This window comes from Pteropus alecto, unplaced genomic scaffold (assembly GCF_000325575.1).
Source record: "Pteropus alecto unplaced genomic scaffold, ASM32557v1 scaffold146, whole genome shotgun sequence".
NCBI classification, from domain to species: domain Eukaryota; kingdom Metazoa; phylum Chordata; class Mammalia; order Chiroptera; family Pteropodidae; genus Pteropus; species Pteropus alecto.
The window spans coordinates 3,570,067-3,589,145 of record NW_006442107.1 but is presented as its reverse complement, the minus strand read 5'-3'; the positions used below and the strand labels follow the sequence as shown (position 1 = coordinate 3,589,145).

Below are 19,079 nucleotides of genomic sequence, written 5' to 3'. Positions count from 1 at the left end.
AGCCCCTCCCCGTGAGTCTACAGTGCTGTTTAGAGTTGGGAACCACTCCTTCAGCCACCTAAGGGTATCAGTGTGTTTCTGAGCTAAGAATTACCTTAGATCTCTTAGGCCAATCCCCTTTGAAAAACTCAAGGCTCAACTGGAGATCTGGCCATGATCCCAAGCTGACAGCTCTGTGCAAGCATGACTGAGAAAGAACTCAGGCCTCCATCCAGCTGGGACTTTGCCCACTATCTTGTGCTACTATGACAATTACTTTGAGATGCCTTCACTTATGTCATCCCTAGCATTAGTGTATCCTCTCCTTCTGGCTTAAAAACTTTGGGTGTCAGGGTAGCAGCATGACTTGTCTTCAAGTATTACAGAAAAAAAACAGAAACCCATTCATTTCCAAATGGCTGGCCCCCTCTGCTAAGAGACTGCAATAAATCAAGAATCTCTGAAGAGCCGGTGCCATAGATTATGCTGATACCTCCTCTAATGACAGAGGCCAAGTGTGTTCTATGACACCAGGTCACACGCCCCATTGTTAAAGACAAGCCAGTCCAAAAATGATGTTGTCTGTATGAGAACGAACCTAAAATAAGGGTAAGAGTCTCCCCTGAACTGAGGAATTCTCAGATGTCCCAAGAATCTCCCAATGGGCAGGTACCTTACAAATTGGTCACAGGTGGCAGATCATGCTCTGGAACTGGACTGCCAAACTTTAGTCCCAGTCGTGTTACTTAGTAACTGTGTGACCTTGGGCAGGCTACTAAACCTCTCTGTATCTCAGTTGAAAATGGGAATAATATTATCTCATAGGGTTGTGGTGAGTATTAAAGAAGTTCATAGACGAGAAGCGTGACTAGCACATAGTCTAGAAACGTGGAAAAGGGTGCAAGAAAGCAAGATCGAATCCACCCTTCCCACCCCTTCTGAACGCCCTTTCTGCACAGGCACCCTGCCCAGGGTGGGTAGCACCTGCCACCACTTACAGATGTTTGCCAAGCAGGAAGCTTAAGGCAAAAAGTTCTTTTTAAAAATAGACCTTTTAAAACTGCTTCTCTTTGATGTTCAAGCACATGGATTGTAAAATACCAGATCTATTTTTAACCTTTCAAGTCAATTTTGGAAATCAGCAAAGCCAGTGCAGGGCCCTTTGGTTGCAAACCCAGAGCTGAGGTGACCGGGAGGCACGCAGGCTCCTGGCAGGGTGCAGTGGTGCTGAAAAAGCCTACTTGTCCCTCTGGCTATACTTTGCTCAGAAGGTTAACTGGCAAAATTTGACTACCTACATATCTTTACTGGTCAGATATCAACAGCCACAAAAATAATAATAAAAAACTTGGTCATCTTTGTGCTTGCATTTTTCAAATGGCCAGCCCCAGAGACCAGATCTCATTTTGTATACTCCTGTCCCCCCAAGTGGATGTACCAAGCCAATCCAGACACCCTGCAGGACACACACAGAGAACAGAAACATCCAAGGATGGTTTCTTCTCAGGAGTCCTGGTCTTTTGCAAAAAACAGAGAAGCAGGAATATTTACAGCTATCTCTTGTTCTGGGTAGCTGGCTGCTATATAAAATGGCTCATTTACTTTTCTTGCCCTATTGGGGTCCTGAGAAGCTTTAAAAATGTTCAGCATACAATAGGTACAATAAAACCAAGTGACTTCCAAGGCGACGCCTGATGGCCCTAACTCTAACATTCCACAGCCCCACACCACACACCCTCATTGGTTCTCTCCATCCCTCTCCTCCTTCTCCCCTTTGCCTTTTCAGGAGGCACCTGAAACCCTCAAGGCACTGGAGGAGTCTGGTCCTTTGGTCATCTCAATACCCTGCATGAGTGAAGTAACAGTGAGCCCACTTCCAGCTCTGGAAACCAACATCGCCCTCATGACGACTGTGGGATCAGGCGGCCCTGGCTTGAAAGGCCGGTTCTAGCACAGTCTAATTCTGTAAACTTGGCAAGGGACTTGATGTCCCTGATCCACAATTTCCTCATCTGTAAAATGACCTCATGAAATTATGTGAGGATCACATGAGAGGAAACGTAAAACACCTCTCGCAGGGCCCATGCAAGGTGCTCGGGGAATCATCAGGATGCTGGGTGCTCCCTCACACTCGGACATCCAATGCATGTTGAAGTTGTTCTCTGTTCACCAAGCCTAACAAAGCACCAGAAACAGTGAAGGTGTTCTGAAGAGGAGAGGGAAGACTGGCCACGGGGGCCACCGCGCAGTGGGTGTACGGGTGTGCCCATGCGCACGTGCACGCGCTGTCCTTCTGCTGGAGGGCGCCGAGGGTCCTGTGCTTGTCTCGGATCCCTCACAGTGCCCTGCACAGTACCCCACACCTGCAGGGACTTGATCAATGACTTGACACTTGTGTGATTGATTCACCAATACGGGAAGGTGGCCAGGGCGGAAAGAGGAAAGAGCCTAAGTATAATAGCAACGATAACCATTTCCTGAGGATCCTGCCGCATACCACGCCCTTCAGTACACATCAGATCACCTCATCTTCTTACAGCCCCATCGGTCTCATTTTACGGATAAGAAAACTGAGGCTCAGAGAGGTTAAATCGGTTGCTCGACTTTTTGAGTTGAATATGATTTGGATTCTTTCTGATTCCACAGCGTGTGCTCTTCCCACCACATGACACGACAGAGAGGCGGAGGGACACAGGCTCTGGAGCCAGACCGCTGGGGTCGGAATTGTGGCCCCACTACTGTCATCTCTGTGACTTGAGGAAGCCACTTGCCCTCTCAGTTTCCTCACTAGTAAAAAACAAAAACAAAGAAGGACGATACCATTTAACTTACTGTTGACAGGATGAAAAGAGTTAATACGGACAAAAGACTTGACAGCGCCTGACACGCAGTGAGCCATAAATGCCGACTATTGATTATCATCACACCATGCTGCCTTTACAGGGGCAGGAAAACGTGACTGAGGGCTAACGCATTAGCTCCCTCTTGCTGCTGTAACGAATTACCACAAAGTCAGTGGCTTGGAACACTATGAGTCTATTTCCCTGCAGTCCTGGAGGTCAGACGTCTAAAAGTGGCAGCAGGCCTGTGTTCCTCCTGGGGGCTCCAGGGAGGAACCTGTTTTACTGCCTTTTCTCGTTACTAGAGGCTGACTGCATTCCTTGCTCAAGGTCGCACATCACCCCAACCCCGGATTCTGCCTTCACATCTCCTTCTCTGAATCTGACCTTCCTGCCTCTCTCTTATGAGAACACTTGTGAATAAACTGGGCCCACTCAAATGATCCAGGACAATCTCCCCATCTCAAGGTCCTCAACTTGACCACATCTACAAAGTCCCTTCTACCATGTAAGGTAATACAGTCACAGGCTCTGTGGATTAGGATGTGGACATCTTTGGGGCTGTTATTCTGCCTTCCACAGTTAGTAGCCATCCTGCCGAGTGGGGTGACACCCTGCAGATGTGCACTATCCCGGGTCTCTGGCACATGCAGTTCCCAAGGAAGCCGTGGGTCTCTCTCAAACACATCCTTGAAGCACCCCACAGCCCCTGACCACCAGGTGGGAGCTCCTGATACCCACCTGGTCGTCGATCTTCCGCTGCAGCTGGACCACCTTGTTCTCCATGCCCACGTTGAGACGCTTCAGGTGCTCTGCTGAGCGGGCCTCGATCTTGAGCATCTTCAGCTCCTGCTTGGCCTTGAGCCTCCGGAAAGCACACTGGATGACAATGGCAGCACCCCGCAGCCGCTGGAAGTGCCTGCGTGCCATCCAGCCCCGCGTGTGCTTCTGGATGATGGTGGCCTTGTGCTCCCAGAGGACCTGGCAGGGGACAAGCACACATCTGGTGGGTTTGCACTGCAGGATGCAAGAGAGGTTCACACACTGCCTTGGGGAGGTGAGAGCCACGGCCCTCAGTTTTAGGAGATATGGAAAGAATAAGCCTCCCTAAGACTTATGGCTTTGAGAGCCATCTGCTTTATGAACAAGTTTTTACTAGGTTTGCAGCCTGTGTGCCTGTGGGAAATTAGCTGTTTGTTTGTTTGTTTACTTTTTGTTTTATTGGTTAGGGAACCACCATTTAAAGACCTAGAAGTTGGAAAATCCTGAAGATTATCCAGCTGATATCTCTCCATTAAACAGATCTGGATCCTGTCTTGGTGATGGGAAGCTGGAGCAATAAAGGGAGATTCTTCAGTGAGAGTCCACAATGGGTTAATAATGGCTTATAATTACAAATTTGGCTTGTAACTAACTGGCCATGCTACAAACCACTTGAAAAATTAAAGCATTATCCATGTTTTCGCCCTAACACCCTACAAAACAAACGTTTGTGGAATAAATGAATAAATAAGCAAACACCCTGAGACACTAGCATGCCCAGTATCACAGCTCTGAGATGGTGCTGGTTCAAACCTAGTGCTTCCCAAATGCCACCTGCCCCTTCCATGGTGACGTCACATAGCTGTCACCGATCTCTCAGGAACAGTCATAGAAACTTTGCCCACCGGTTTGGGTTTCTCTGCCTATTACAGCAGGGTGTGCTGCATCCTGGTGCCTGACAATGTTTGTTTGTTTGTTTTTTATGATCAATTTAATACCTTAGTTTTATCGTTTAGAAAATCATACCTTTTTCTGATCACATAAGAGATGTCCATTTTAGAAAAACAAAAAACCATTTTAGACATTTCCTTCCAATCTATCTTTCGTCTTAGCATTGAGCTTCGGTTGGGTGATTCGGTGGGAGGGATGTGTCCTAACTCGGGGCCACCTAACCAGGAAGCTTCGCCTGATAGTGGGCTGGCAGGGAGAGGGTCAGAGGCCCTCTCCTGACCTCGCCTTGCTGGGCTTCAGGTTAAATACTTTGTTAAATAAGAGTCTAGACCTGATGATACCTAATGTCAGCTCTGGTCTCAAGTCTGAGTGAGCCCAAAATGGGCCACCAGGCTCTGCCACGGGCTGACTGAGTGCCCTCAGGGTGGTGACTCAGCTTCTCCAAGCATCTCAGCTCTCAAAGGGGTATAAGAGTACGTACCCTTCCCACCTGTGATGGTTAATCTTATGTGTCAACTGGCCCTAGGGTGCCCAGGTTAAACACTGTTTCTGGGTGTATCTGTGAGGGTGTTTGCAGAGAGGTGAGCATTCGACTCAGCAGACTCAGTAGAGTGAACTGCCCTCCCCAGTGTGGGTGGGCACCAACCAGTCTGATGAGGGCCTGACAAAACGAAAGGCAGAGGAATTCGCCCCGTTTTCACTGCTTGAGCTGGGACATTTCATTTTCTCCTGCCCTCGAACTGGGATTTACACTACTGCCCCGCCCCCCCATCCCCTGTTCTCAGGCCATTAGACTGGAGCTGAAAATACCACCACTTTCCTGGGTCTCTAGTTTACAGACAGATCATGGGACTTCTTAGTCTCCATAATCACTGGGCCAATTCCTCATGAAAAATCTCCACACACACACAGTTATTAGTTCCGTTTCTCTAGAGAACCCTAATATACCACCTCGTGGGACTCTGGATAGGATTTAGTGAGAGCAAAGTTGTGAAATTACTTAGAAAAATTTTAGGAGAAGCCAACGTTCATGCTGGTGACAATCCATTTGCTGAAGGTTTAGTTCTGAGTTGAAGCCTGTGAATCTGGGGGTGGCCACACACCTTGTGGTAGATCCTCCGCACAAACATGCCCCGTGTGAAGGCCTGGATGACGATGGCAGCCCTGCAGATCCTCTGGTATGCCAGGCGGGCCCTCCGCATGCGGTACTGCTTCTGAAACACCACAGCTGCCTGGGTCCTCCGCAGATGCTCGGCCAGCCTGGGGAGGGAGAGAGTGGGTGGGCCATGCTGACAGCAGCCTCTGAGCCAGTCATGAATGCAAGTCCCTGCCCCCTTGGCCCTGCCAGGATTCCTCCAGGCCAGCCAACCCTCATCACCCTGACCGACTGTAGCAAAGTCTTGTGCATTTGATGGTCAGGCTCAGGACAGCAGAAATAGCTCTCTCTTGTTGTCCAAAAATATCTTTCCACAAAATTAAAACACAGTCCAAGTCTGGCCACTCATCTGCGACCCTCATCTGCCTACTTCCCCACCTGCAAACCCCTCACTGCAACCTCAGTGAGCAGTCCTCAGTGACATCACATACTTACAGCCCTGTCTGCCACTTGGACCTCACTAGGCTTGGAGATATCAGGGGCCATGTCTCAATCATCATTGAGCCCCCTCCATCTAGCACAGGGCCTTGTCTAGTAGGTGCTTGAGAAATATTTACTGAACGGATAAAACCTTCTCAGGCCTGCACTGATCCGTCCCTGTTCCTTCACCTCCCCAGCCCTTCCTGCAGAGACGCACTGCACGTGGACATCGACGTTCCTGTTTCACTTCTTCATTCCCCATCATGCACCCCAAAAAGACAGAACATCAGCCTAACACTTCTTACCCTCGTTAAGGGGTTTGTTTGGTGCCAGACTCATAGCAAATGCTCAGTTAGAGATTCAGAATATTAAAAGCTAGGAAGGACTTAGAAATCACCTAGCACAGCCCCAGAGGAGGAGGTAACCCACCCAGCCGTGCTGGCCCACCGAAATGAGTCTGATTCCCCAGCCCAGCTCTCCCTCAGTTCTCTCTCCACAGGTGGGCCCTGCACATCCACTGAAATACAAACTCCCTGTAGGGAGAATGCAGGCCAGCTCTGTTTTATAGCCTTATCATCCGAGCCTCAGGCAGAGTCCCAGGCACAGGCTAGTCAGTGATGACTAGTTGGCACAGGCTGTCGATGACTACTTAGTGTTGATGTTACTGACACTCTTCTCATTTCTATAGCTTTTGTTCCAGAGATCACCTCTCAACTGTTCGAAGGTAATTAAGACATTCACCATCTTTGGTTATGCTCAAATAAACAACTTACTGCAAAAACACAAGGGTGAGCAGGAGCAATTTCTGTTTATGAGACAAAGGATGCCTGCTCTGGGCTTGTCACTCAGGGGCTCTCCTGTTTTTTTCATATTCAAGCAGAAGTGACTGTCCCTTTTCCAAGAGAATTCTTATTTGCAGAGGTCACTGATTGTGAACCAGGGCTGGGTCCAAAATTTGATGACTTGGGAAAAGGCCTGGGGTAGATCTAATAAGAAGAGGCCATGTCCTCTATACCCATCTGGAGATGCTCAGACTGTTTTAGTGCTTCATCGGTTAGGAGGGAAACATTTAAAATAAAGTGTTTTCTTCTGCATGGCGTTAGGCTGGGCAGGGAGCCTGAGTGGCACCTAGGCTCTGCCCCTAAGTGGCTGCCTATAATTCTACAAGTTACACCCTCTCTGTGCTGACTCCATGCAACAACTCAAAAGAGAGACGTCCTGGACCTTTCTGGCCCTGATTGCCAAACTCCCAAGGAAGTTTGAAATTGGTGGTATAAATCATGAAGCTGAGTATAAGTTCACTGTGAAGGAAAGGCTGAATTTATCCCTTTTACTTCAAGAAGACTATTTTATTTTGGAGTTTAAATAAAAGGAAAATGGTAGTTTTGTGGCAAAACCAGCCAGTCTTAGGCTAGCACTGGTGGGGTGGGGACAGACTGGGGGAACCAGGAGACCTGGGAACTAGATCCACTCCCTCAAGTGAGAGAGATGGGCCTAGCTGCTGAGGAAGCCAGGGCACAGACAGGGCCTGACAGAAACCACTCTAATTACGGAGGCTGAGAGAAGCCAACAGTCAAGAGCCAGTCCCTGCTCCTTGGCCCTCATCCCCAATCTGTCGCCCAGACATGCCCCGGCTTGGCTCACCTGCGGGCCAGGTGTCCTCGGCAGTACCTCTGCAGAGTTAAGGTAGCTCTTTTCAACCTGCGGTATTTCAGCTTCTGCAGCCAGCCCCGGACAGTTTTCTGGATCATGATGGTGGCTGCCCGGAACTTGTCAGCCCGAAGCTTCTCCAGGTAGGCTACCTGGCCTGCCCGGAAGAAGATCTTGCTGCGGCCGAACTGGAACTTGTCAGGGTCCTTTGCAAGGCAGGGAGGGGAGCTGGTTTGTCATCGGTGAGCAGTGAGGTGACACATTCACCACCCAGCCCCTCAGTGCAGAGCTCCCTTGTCAGAGCCCATCTGCCCCCGCTCCTGGGATAAGACACCAACTCTTGGCATTCATTTAACAGTCACTGAGTCTGCATCTACCTCCAGGCACTGGGCTAGGCGTCCAGGATGCAGCAGTGAGCAAAATACTGGCCTTCAGCCAACTGACAAGTGAGGACAGACAGACTGGCAAACCAAGGAGCAGAATGCTTTCAGGTGAGGATTAGGAAGACAATAAAACTGGGGGCTGGAGGGTGGGTGGGGCTGTTTAAATAGGATAATCAAGGGAGGCATGCATCTCCTGAAAGAGGTGACATCTGAGCAAAGACCTGAATGAACTGAAGAAGGCAGCCATGAGAAAGTCTGGAGGAGAAGAGTTCAAAAGAGGAGCAGAGCGGATGCAAAGGTCCTGTGTAGATGGAACAAGCTGTGTATGTTTGAGGAGCAGGAGAGCCGGGATGGCTGAGTGGGGAAGTGAGGGTGGGCGGTGGGAGAGCTCATCACCAAAGGCCGCAGTATTGGAGGGGGAGCTCCTGGGGTTGCTCTGAGCAAGGGAATGACCTGATCTGGTTGACATTTTTAAAAGATTATCCTCAAATGGCCACACAGTTAACTGCATAATTTCAGATTGCAAATAAGTCCCCCAAATAAATTTTACTTGGTTTCAAACTGTGTTATGAGATTTTGGGGGGGGGGACGTAATTACTGTCTTAATTACATCTATTTACGTTAAAATTAGTTCCCTTTCCCTGCACTCACCCTGGTGGATAAGGAAGGATGACCCAGTAGTTGTGCTTGTAGACAAGCCTGGGATATAACACTTGATAGTTAACCAATGATCACTGAGCGCTTTTGGTAAACAAACTTCCACCTGGCTTTGCTCATAGGCGCAAAGACCGTAAGAAGAGGAAGTAATGGGTCATGGTCAAAGGAAAACACACATGCACAAGAATATGTTTCATGTCGACACATGGCTCTGAAAAAATGCTTAAGCCCTACACAGCTAACAGGAACCCAGTTCCACACACAGAGATGGTGCTGCCACTGGGACACGGCATCCAGCTACACTGTCACTATGTCCCCCAAGGCGAGGCCGCCGGGAGGGGCAGGGTACAGGCCTGGTTCTCACTCTGCATCTGCTCACCACTGCCTTGCTGGGGGAAGGTCCCTCTCACTGAGGAAGAGTCAACAAGCGAAGGTGGCAGCTCTGTCTGCACAGTCAGGGGACAAGCCTGGCTGCTAGGGCTTCAGCAAAGCCAGGGTCTGGGGGTGCCTGCTGCATCCCAGGAACCACAGCACCCATGCTCCGTTTCCTAGTCTTGAAAACTCTACCAGGAAGGTGGTGATCTTGACCACACACTGAGAAGCCAGCTCCTGGTACTAATAAGGAGAAAGCCCCCTGATGCTCCACGTTGACAGGAATGAGCTGAACTGGAACTCAGATTTTTCTCATCCATGAACAATGACATGTTGAAATGTAGACTCAGATGCACGATGGCAAAATCTCGATTAACCAGTATCCAAATAACCGGCTACGACTTTCAATTAATGAGACTGTCACCCTCCTACTCTCTACTGAATATTTAGCACAATATTCTGTACTGTGTATAGCTACAGACTTGAGTAGCTAACAATGTTCAGAGGGTGACTGCGTCACTTTTACAAAATAACACTTGACCTTAAATCCCAGCCATCTGGCAATGAGCTACTTGAGATAAACAGATTTTCTTGGCAAAATAATACTTGAAAATTAGTATTTGATATAATCTATCTTCTTAAAGAGAAGATTTTTGATATAATTTAACCTTTTACTGAGATCATTAAAGCAGCGTACTCTGCCATACTCTCTGAATATTCTGGAACTAATAAAATGTTTATCACAAAAGGACCCCAATAGCTCTGCTTCTGTAGTTCTCCGGTCTCAAGTGTCAGGTGTGGGTTCAAATTGTCTCCATTAAAACAAAACCTGCTGCCTTATTCGAAACAGCATCTGAGGTTGGGCTTCAAACCGGCTAAGCAATGAGAAGCACAGCTATTTTCCCCTCCACTGGCCCAGGCTGTGCCAGGCTCCAGACCAGAGCCCCCGTGCACCCTGCGGCAGGTGGGCTGAGCCACTGAGCCCCGGCTTTGAAGAAGCCGGAGATCCCAGGCCAGCAGCCTGTAGCCAGGAGCAGCCTTGTCAGGACCCCAGGGGGAGGTACAAATAATCTCACTTTCTACCCGTGGCTGAGATGCAAAAAAAGGCTAGGACGTGCTCTAGGAAGGTGAAGGGGCTTTTCCTGGACAGTCACTGATACAGGAAAATGGATTAACACCTCAGAAACAGTTGCAATAAGGATGAAGACCCCAAAAGGCAGTTAACCCGCCCCATCCCCCTAATTCCCAAGGCATCCCGGTTAAGCCCTTCATGGAGCCCCGGCTACCCAGTGGGGGGCCCAGCTCACCTTGATGAGGTTCTCCAAGACAGACTTGCAGATGGCCTTTTTGTCTGCATTGGCGAGCTCTCTCTTCTTGACCAGCACCCGATACCGGTTGAAGAAGTCATGGTAGGCCCACCTGGAGGAAAAGAGGTATCTCAGGTGACATGTCCTACTTCTTGGCCACATGATGGCCATGAGTGATCGCAAATGGGATCAATATTTCTAGTATAAAGCCCTTCTCAGAGCAGCAAAAACATCCCGTGCCATTTTGCTTCCCTCGTTGCCCCCCGTCCTGAGAATTTCAGTGTGTGGGTGAATTATAGAATCGTGGCTGAAAGACTGGGGGGACAAAAGGGTTCAGAGGCGCCTCTGAGGGGACCGACCAGAGGCAGAACCACTCACAGGGGTTTCTGCCAAGCACATGGAACTCTGTGCTGCTGCTGCTCAAGTGGGAGCCTTACCTGGAATGTTGCTTGCTCATTAAGTGATTGTTTTCCTCTTATAAAACAAAAACAATCCATTGAAAACTTTTTTTTTTTTTTTGGATGCAGAAAAGTATACATTAGCAAATAAAAAGAGGCCATATCCTAACCCCTAGCGATAACACTGTGTACACATTTTGGTATAGTTTAGGAGGGAGGAACCATTTTTCTCCCCACTGGGGTGTCCAGGACATCCTCTGGAGGTCATCTACACTGGGGAACCCTTTCCCTCCCACAGGCCTGCAGCTGTCACTGTTTCATGTGGCTCACGGAGCTTTCTGTCTTGCATTACATATTTTTTTGTATACGTATCAGATTCCAGCCTCCTCCAGCCCGGGTCTCTTTCTGATACATTTTCAAACTTCTCAGCACCTATCATCATGATACTTTTACATGGAGTCACTTCTACATTCTTAAAAACTGGTATTTTCCTGACCAATATGTTGACGTCTCAGTGTTGAACCTCTCTCTCTAGCAGTGCTTCTCAAGGAGGACACTGCTGGCTTTGAGGCAGGATAATTTTTCATTCCAGTGAGCGGGACGGTCCCACACAACACAGGAGCATCTTTGGACCATTATCTACCACCCCATTCATTGAGATACCCGAAAATGCTCCCAAATATTTGTAACATGTTTACTACAGACTATAGTTCTAGTCCAAAAAAATTTTTTTCTTGAGAACGACCAACCATGAGTGCCACCTGCCCCTACAGAATGAATCCACCGTTTCCTTCCTCGCCGTTCCCACCCTCACTGGGTGGCCTTGGACATGTCCTCTCCCGCTCACAGTCTGGCCTGGAAGAGTCTTTTAAACCAACCTGGGGCCTGGCTGCTCTTCCATGCATTTCACATTAATGGCAGAAGAAGGGCTCCAATCCCGTCTGTCACTAGGCCCCAGCTGTGGTCCTGACCCTGGCCTGTACGGAGTCACAGCGACCTCAGGGGTGTAATGCACGTGCAGCCTTTACTGCATCCCTGCTCCTTCTGGATTCAGACTCGCATGGCAGGGGCCTGGATCAATGTCCTGTTCCACCCTGATTCAAGCCACCATTATCTCTCATGCATCAGTACTTTTTTGTGGGTTTAATGGTGGACTTCAGTGTCATGTTTCCTCTGGAATGAAGGCCTACAGCATGGACGAACCTTGAAAACATCCCAAAGAGCCAGACACAAAAGGGCACTTACTGGACACCTCCATTTATATGAAGTGTCCAGAGCAGGCAATTTTACTGAAAGAGAATGTAGGCTCATGCTTGCCGGGAGCTAGGAGAAGCGAGAAAGAGGTAGTGACAACTAATAGGTAGTTTCTTTCCGGGAGCATAAAAATACCATGAAATTAGATAGTGGTGATGGTTGTGCAACTCTGAATATAACGAAAACCACTGAACTGCATACTTTAAAAGGGTGAATTTTAAAGTACATGAATTATATCTCAGTAAGAAAGAGTCAGTGCGACAAACAAATGAGACGAGGTTTGTGGGTGGCCTTCATAAAGTAGTATATGAACACCGGATTTGTCATGATTTCAGCACTCACACTCAGGAAGGGGCTCCTAGTGCAAAGGGGCAGGATGCTCAGCCACAGATCCCCCATGTGTGCCTTCACCACCTCTGTCCTGGGCCTCCAGGGAAATGCTCAGACCCAGCGGCAGCCCCAGGTCTGAAGGTTGCTAAGCTTTGGGGCAGAAGGGAGGGGAACATAATTCCTCCCCACTGGCTCGGAGCTGGGGCCATGACACCAAGTGAGGACGGAGCACGATCTCGTCTGTCCTAGCACTGCCTGGATGCGACCAAGTGGCTGCCGTTTATACAGAGGCCAGCACTTGCCTCCAGGGAATGGTTTCGAGGAGGAATGCATTTAAAAAACATCTGGGAAACCTTGTCAAAGGTTGGAGGGGTCAGGTGTCAAGTCTGAGATGGGGTCCTGGCTTCTGAAATCGTTAAGCACGTCCAGGGGACTGTAATGTGCAGCCCAGGTGAGAACTCTGTGACAGACCTGAGTCCAAGGACATGAGCACAGCTCTCAGGCAGAAGCACCAGAACTAAGAAAGAGCTGAAAGATCCTGAGACAATCATTTTACTCCAAGATAAGTTTTACATTATTCTTTCTTTGTGGGATTTTTAGTAACGAGGCAGGGAACCACGTATAAGTGTAATCATGATTCAAGAGGAGCGTGAACCAGGCCATTTCTCAAGCTTCCATCTAGTCCTACGATCCTATGCTATTTTTTCCAGATGGGGCTGGCGGCATGGGAGAGGGGAAGGAGTGAAAATCTTTTCAGAGAGCACCACTGCGTCTTTCTGATGCAAACACGATGAGATAAATGAAGTGAAGGAGAACTCGAGATTTAGGAAGACGTGTTTTTAAAAAATGTAAACGTTGCATATTCAAGTCGTCTCGCAAACACACTTTTTTGGGTTAAGTGGTATTTGCCTCACAATTACTCCAGGACAAAGCTGCTCTGAACCACCACGGAGGGAGACAGAGGACTGCACAGACGCCAGACACACAGAGCGGGGCTGGGAGCCCGTGACGGGCGGACGAGCTTCTCTCCCCAGACAGTGCATTCATCACGCTGCTTTATGTACATGATAATGAACATATTTCTTAGCCACTGCAGCACACATCAAATTGAATGATTCATTTTCGTTTTAAATCGGACTCACAGAGAGCCATAATTCTTAGGGAGGATAAAAATAGACAGCCACACTGAAGCCTGAGGGTAGGGTGAGTGAGAACCACTGCTGGCCTGCAGTTCTGCATTCGTCCTCTCTGGCTGGGCGGGCTTTGGTTGACACTGGGCACACATAAATTTTAGCATAGGGCTAAGAGTTCTGTGCCCAGGCTCCAGAGGCTGGATGCCTAAAATCCCAGCTGGAAAGGGCTGCCCTCTGCTTGGGCTCCTGGGGAAGAGCCCTGTGGCCCATCACACCACACGTCCCTGAGACCCGGACTGTGTGTTTTCGTCCCTTTGCCATTTTCCTCTCTGCAAAGTGAAGTGTGTCTTTGGGCCACTTAAGTAGGCGAAGTGCAGGAAGATGGTAAAAGTTGTGATTCTTCTAATCGAAAAAGCCAGCAAAGTTTCCTTTGAGGACAGCTGCGCAAAACTGTAGTCACTCGACAAACTAAGGCAAGCGAAATCGCTGGGCTGTGCTGGGGCTCCGCCCCCCCGGGGAGGTGGATCTTTATTTATTTATTTTTTTTGCGACAACCCTCCAATCTGCCCAGGTCCCTCTGGAGTTCTAAGTCACGTCGACAAAACGACGGCTCCGTTCCATCCTCTAAGGCCAGCACACGTGCCACTTGCGCATTTCTTTCGATAGCTAACATCCCGATGGGTTTCTGTAAAACCTCACTGGCTTCATCTCCAGATCCAGCAGGCACGCGCCATTCTCCCAGACGGAGCAGTCAGGCAGCGTTCCTCCCCCCGAATCAGTGAGGTCACCACGGCTGGCAGATGCAAAAAGTGAGGAGTCCCGTGTGGACTCAGAAGACGACGGGTGCGCTAGCCGGCCACAGCCCATGCCCCTCGCCACTCACCTTCAAAAGCAAATGCCACCTGGTGCTGGGGCCTGGCAGTGAGGAGAGGGTGAGAGGCGATGAGGGCCTAAATGAAATAATAGGACATGGATGGCTGGACTCTGTCTCAGAACTAACAAAAGTGCCGCAAAACCATGGTGCTTCTTCCAAAAAGTTAACCTTCCAAATGGCGGTCTGGGGAGGGAATCCTCTCTTTGGCTGTTCAGCAAAATCTGCTAAGCGAGTGAATGTCGGGAGGGTGTGCAGGGCGGCGTTCCGGATCTAAGCCGAAACATTTGAGTCACAGCATTAAGGAACATTTACTGTGATACCAGATAGAGTCTTTCCGGCCTTCTCTACACTTTCTATGATACCTGCAATTGCAAAAAACCAAAGGTGCAGATGCCCTTGTAATTATCTGCTAGAAAGAAGTCGGAAACAATGAGGGAGGCAGGGAAAGACATCCTCCGGCTGCCCCACGGGAGGCCAGCAAGTTTGTGGGCATCACGCGTTTGCTGGCAAGTCTGCCTGCAGCCAGGTGGAATAAAGAGTCTGAGAAGCTGTTATCCACATGGGTCTAAACACATGGAGAGAATGCATCCTCCGAGCTGCCAGGGAAGAGGTGGTCTGATGAGGTGAAAAACACACCTGGCCTCCCAGCACGCTACAAAGAGACGACTGGACAGCAGGACTGGAGTCTGAGCCAGGAGAGAAAGTCTCTTCCTGAATCACTGGACAGGAAAAATAAGTCATCACTCCTTCCAGTACCAGATGTCATGCAGCTCCCTGGCTGGCAGGATTCTTCTACCATATTCCCACCCATCTGAATCTTCCTCAGCCTTCAAGGCCCTGCTCAAATCTCACCTCCTCTGTGAAGCAATGGGCTCCTCCCAAACTTGCATCAGATTATATGTTGCTTTCTAACTGCTTTAGGCTTGTTTCACTTCTAGACTGTAAGCTCCTGGCTGGAGGGAGCCATAACTTACAACCTTAGTTCCCTCAGAGCTGCTGTTATAAGGCTAGATGCTTGATAAAAGATGAGACATAGAGCAGGACAGGCAGGTACCATGAAGGCAAGAAAATCTTCTCGTTCTACATGAAGCTCATGTGAGACCACAGAACTAAAACCCTCTCTCCCGCTTCCTCTTCCACTCCCTAAAACAGATCATTTTGTACTGCAACAGAAAAACCACTAGGAGTGTGGGTGACATGCACTGTTACTCTGATTTCACAGTGAGACTGGGAGCAAGCTTGATCAGAGGTGGCAGAGCTGTGCAGGCGCCTCTGCCGGAAGTGTGGTTTTATCATTAACCATGTCAGACGCATGGATTTCTAGCCTTTCCCTGACGTTCTCCAAGAAGAGAGATTCACCCGCTGTAAGTCCCTTGTCCTACTATTAAATAATTCATTCTATTAGAAAGTTCTTGATGAAACAGGTGGCTCTTTATATACTGACATGGGTCCCCAAGTTTCCGCCTGCCTTAGAATATCACTTGTCACATGCTTCCCTTGTTTCTTCTCCCCTGGCTTGATACAGTCCCAATGTTCTCGTCTCCCACTTGACAAGCCCATCATTAGCACCAAGCATACATTACACATGAAGAGGAGCTGGATTTCTGTTTACCTCCAAGCCTCTACACTGTGCGGCACAGGTGTGGCTGGAAGGACCTGTGGTCTCTAAGTTTCTTGCACAAGGACCCTTAACAGTTTAAGACAAATCAGGATTTCATAAAAACAAAGCTAGAATGTTCTGGTATAGACATGTTCTACCCACACAATTATGCCCACAGGGATGTAGCTTCTTGCTCATATCTGAATGAGTAATAAACATTTTATTAAATGCTTAAATGCCCAGCATTGTGCTGGGAACTTTAAATGCATCATCTCATTCATCACAACCACCTATGAAGTAAGTATGATCATTCCACTTAATAAGAGAACCTAGTCTCAGAGAGATGAGTGTACTTGCCTGAGGTCACCCAGCTAAGTAGTATGGAACCCAACACTGGAATCCAGGCCTGTCGCACAAGCCAAAGGGTTGGATCACCAGGCTTCGTTAGCTCCAGCCCAGGCCACAGTTCCACAAGTCTGGATTTACTTATAAGTTGGAGAGAGCTTGGAGCCGTTTTATACCAGGCGTCAGGTCTGGGCCCAGCCCCAGAAGGTAGGCCGTAGGATTCTGCACTACCTCTTCCTCTTCTGATATGCCTCTGCTTGGACGGCAATGCCCCACGGGTATGGGCAGTAAAGTGCTTGGCAACCACCACCTCGCGGGGCAGAGGGAGGATAGCTCTAGTCCCAACTCAACCACCCCCCGGCTGGTGACCTTGAGCAGCTCACTTCCTTCTCTGGTTTTCATTTGTGAAAGTCCATTTAAATCACGACGTGCCCATATCTACATATAAAAGTGATGTAAAGCCATGCCACAGTGCCCATTCTACTAGAAATTGCATCTTATATTTTCTACCCCAAGTTATTTCATTTAAGAAAAAAAAAAAAACAAGATGTTGATTACAACCCATTAAACTGATTTTCCGACCTACTAATGGGTTATGAAGCAGTTTTGAGAAACACTGGACTAATTACGGTGGTCTCAAGGAGGCTTTTTGGGACCCCAGCCAACAGAAGAGCCTGGAGCAGAGTGGAGCCTGGCCGCATGTGGCATGTAGTTTGAAACCCAGTGGCGTGGCAGCTCCCCAAGGTCCTTGTCTCATCCTTAAGTCGAACAAACTATGCCTGATCAGAACCCTGTGCTTGGAGCAGTCACTGGAAGGTAATCTACTCTGGCCAGATGACACTGCTTTGAACTCGAAACTGAACTACTGTGCCAGTGGCCCGAACCCCATTCCTTCAAGCCAAAGGCTGGTGCCAGTCACTGCAGGGCAGACAGAGGAAAGGAATGCAGAGCCTTCATCTTAGAAGGACGAGCGAGGCTCACTTTGTTCAGCTTGCAGTTGGCAGCTATTTGTGTTCACGCCCTAAGGTTGAAAAATGAGATGCAGCCCCAGCCATTTTTCCAAGCGGTGGGAGGGAAGCGGTTGAAAAAGAAAGCGACAGCCTTTGGCCCTGTAGAGTAAATGGTTCTGAACAAGGCTTCAAGCTGCTGGGTTCCAAAAAGCTGCCTGGACGTGGCAGGTTAGTGGCAGTTCTTGTACTTTCCAGGTCAAATGCAAACCCCCAATTCTATCTTCCCAGGCCTAACATCTGAGGACAGTTGACGGTTAAATTCCTCCTGGGTAATTAACCACCACATATGAAACGGCTCATTAAGTGTAGTGGGGAAGCTCCAGGTAGAGATGGCAGGGAGGAGGGGCAGCCTGGACCGTGTCTCCTCCTCCCAGGTTAGGGCTCCACCCACCTCCTGACACAAATGGACTTCTTAGGACAGAGAGGGAAACACCACAGACTGCGTGGTGACAGTGCTCTGCTCAGCTCCAATTCATGGCAGAAGATGTTTGGCCTACGTGACACTGGTACACAGTATAATTTCATGAGAGCGAGCTGGTCACCATCCACCCCCAACTCCTATTTCCAGAGGGCATCCACAGTCTTGGCATACCTTCAAAAGATGCTGGGTGGCTCAATGGTTTATCCACAAATTCAAGTTGGATCAAAATAGCCTTTTTTTTTAAAAAAAAACTCAAATTGTATTTTCTACCATAGATTTGACTGTATTTTGAAAGGTAAAGGGGTCCGCTGATAGTTGAATGGATAAACAAAATGTGGTCTATACATACAATGGACTATTATTCAGCTTTAAAAAGGACATCCTGACACATGCTACAACATGGATGAACCTTGAAGACATTATGTTAAGTGATATAAGCCAGTCACAAGAAGGCAAACACTGTAGGACTTCACTCATTTGAAGTAGTCATCAAAATCACAGGGACAGAAAGTGTAATGGTGGTTGTCAGGGGTTAGGGGAAAGGAAGAATGGGGAGTTATTGTTAAATGGATACAGAGTTTCAGTTTTGCAAGATGAACGGATGGAGGTGATGGTTACAATATGAATGTACTTAATGCCACTGAAAAGGACACTTAAAAATGGCTACGATGATAAATATTATGTGTACTTAACCACAATAAAAAAAAAAACGGGGGAAAAAAAAGGTAAAGGGGATAAGGTGGGAGGTGAGTAGAGGAGAAATCCCCTTTGCACCTTTGGCTAGCTCAGCACCCAGACCCACGCCAACGTGAAATCTGAAAAGCTGCCCCAGGGGATGTCACCGTTGATTCCAATCCTTTTCAGGCCAAACTGAAATTCTCAGTTCCATCAGCATCCCACTTGGGCCCTCAGCGTTTGGGAACATTTTTGAGGATCTCCTTCCGGCTGACGGCACACAGGAGCGTTCCCCGGGCTGCACCTGGAGGGCGTGGCTGGTGGGCACGTACCTGGACGGGTAGCCCGCCGCGCTGATCCGGATCGTCTCCAGCACCCCGCACGCTCTGAGCTGCTGCACTGCTCTCTTTGGGTCAAAGCTACAAAACAACGAGACAAGCAATGAATGGCCGCCTGGCAAAGAGCTGGAACAGGAGAGGAGGAAAGACCATCTTTTCCTGCACCGAGTTACAGAGATCATCAAGTACCACTGAGTACAAGGTCAGGGGAAACAGAGGGAAAG

General features: G+C 48.7%; 1 protein-coding gene across 2 annotated transcripts in view; it reads right to left on the bottom strand.

Moving 5' to 3' along the window:
• Window positions 1–19,079, bottom strand: part of MYO5B (myosin VB) — a 113,410-nt gene that overhangs the window by 56,085 nt on the left and 38,246 nt on the right. For both annotated transcript variants that reach the window (XM_025038578.1, XM_025038579.1), the window contains exons 8-12: window positions 18,850–18,936; window positions 10,478–10,589; window positions 7,753–7,964; window positions 5,636–5,792; window positions 3,561–3,800 (exon numbers count right to left, since the gene is read on the bottom strand). In XM_025038578.1, coding sequence (XP_024894346.1) covers window positions 3,561–3,800; window positions 5,636–5,792; window positions 7,753–7,964; window positions 10,478–10,589; window positions 18,850–18,936 — 808 coding nt within the window. The remainder of the gene's footprint in view (window positions 1–3,560; window positions 3,801–5,635; window positions 5,793–7,752; window positions 7,965–10,477; window positions 10,590–18,849; window positions 18,937–19,079) is intronic.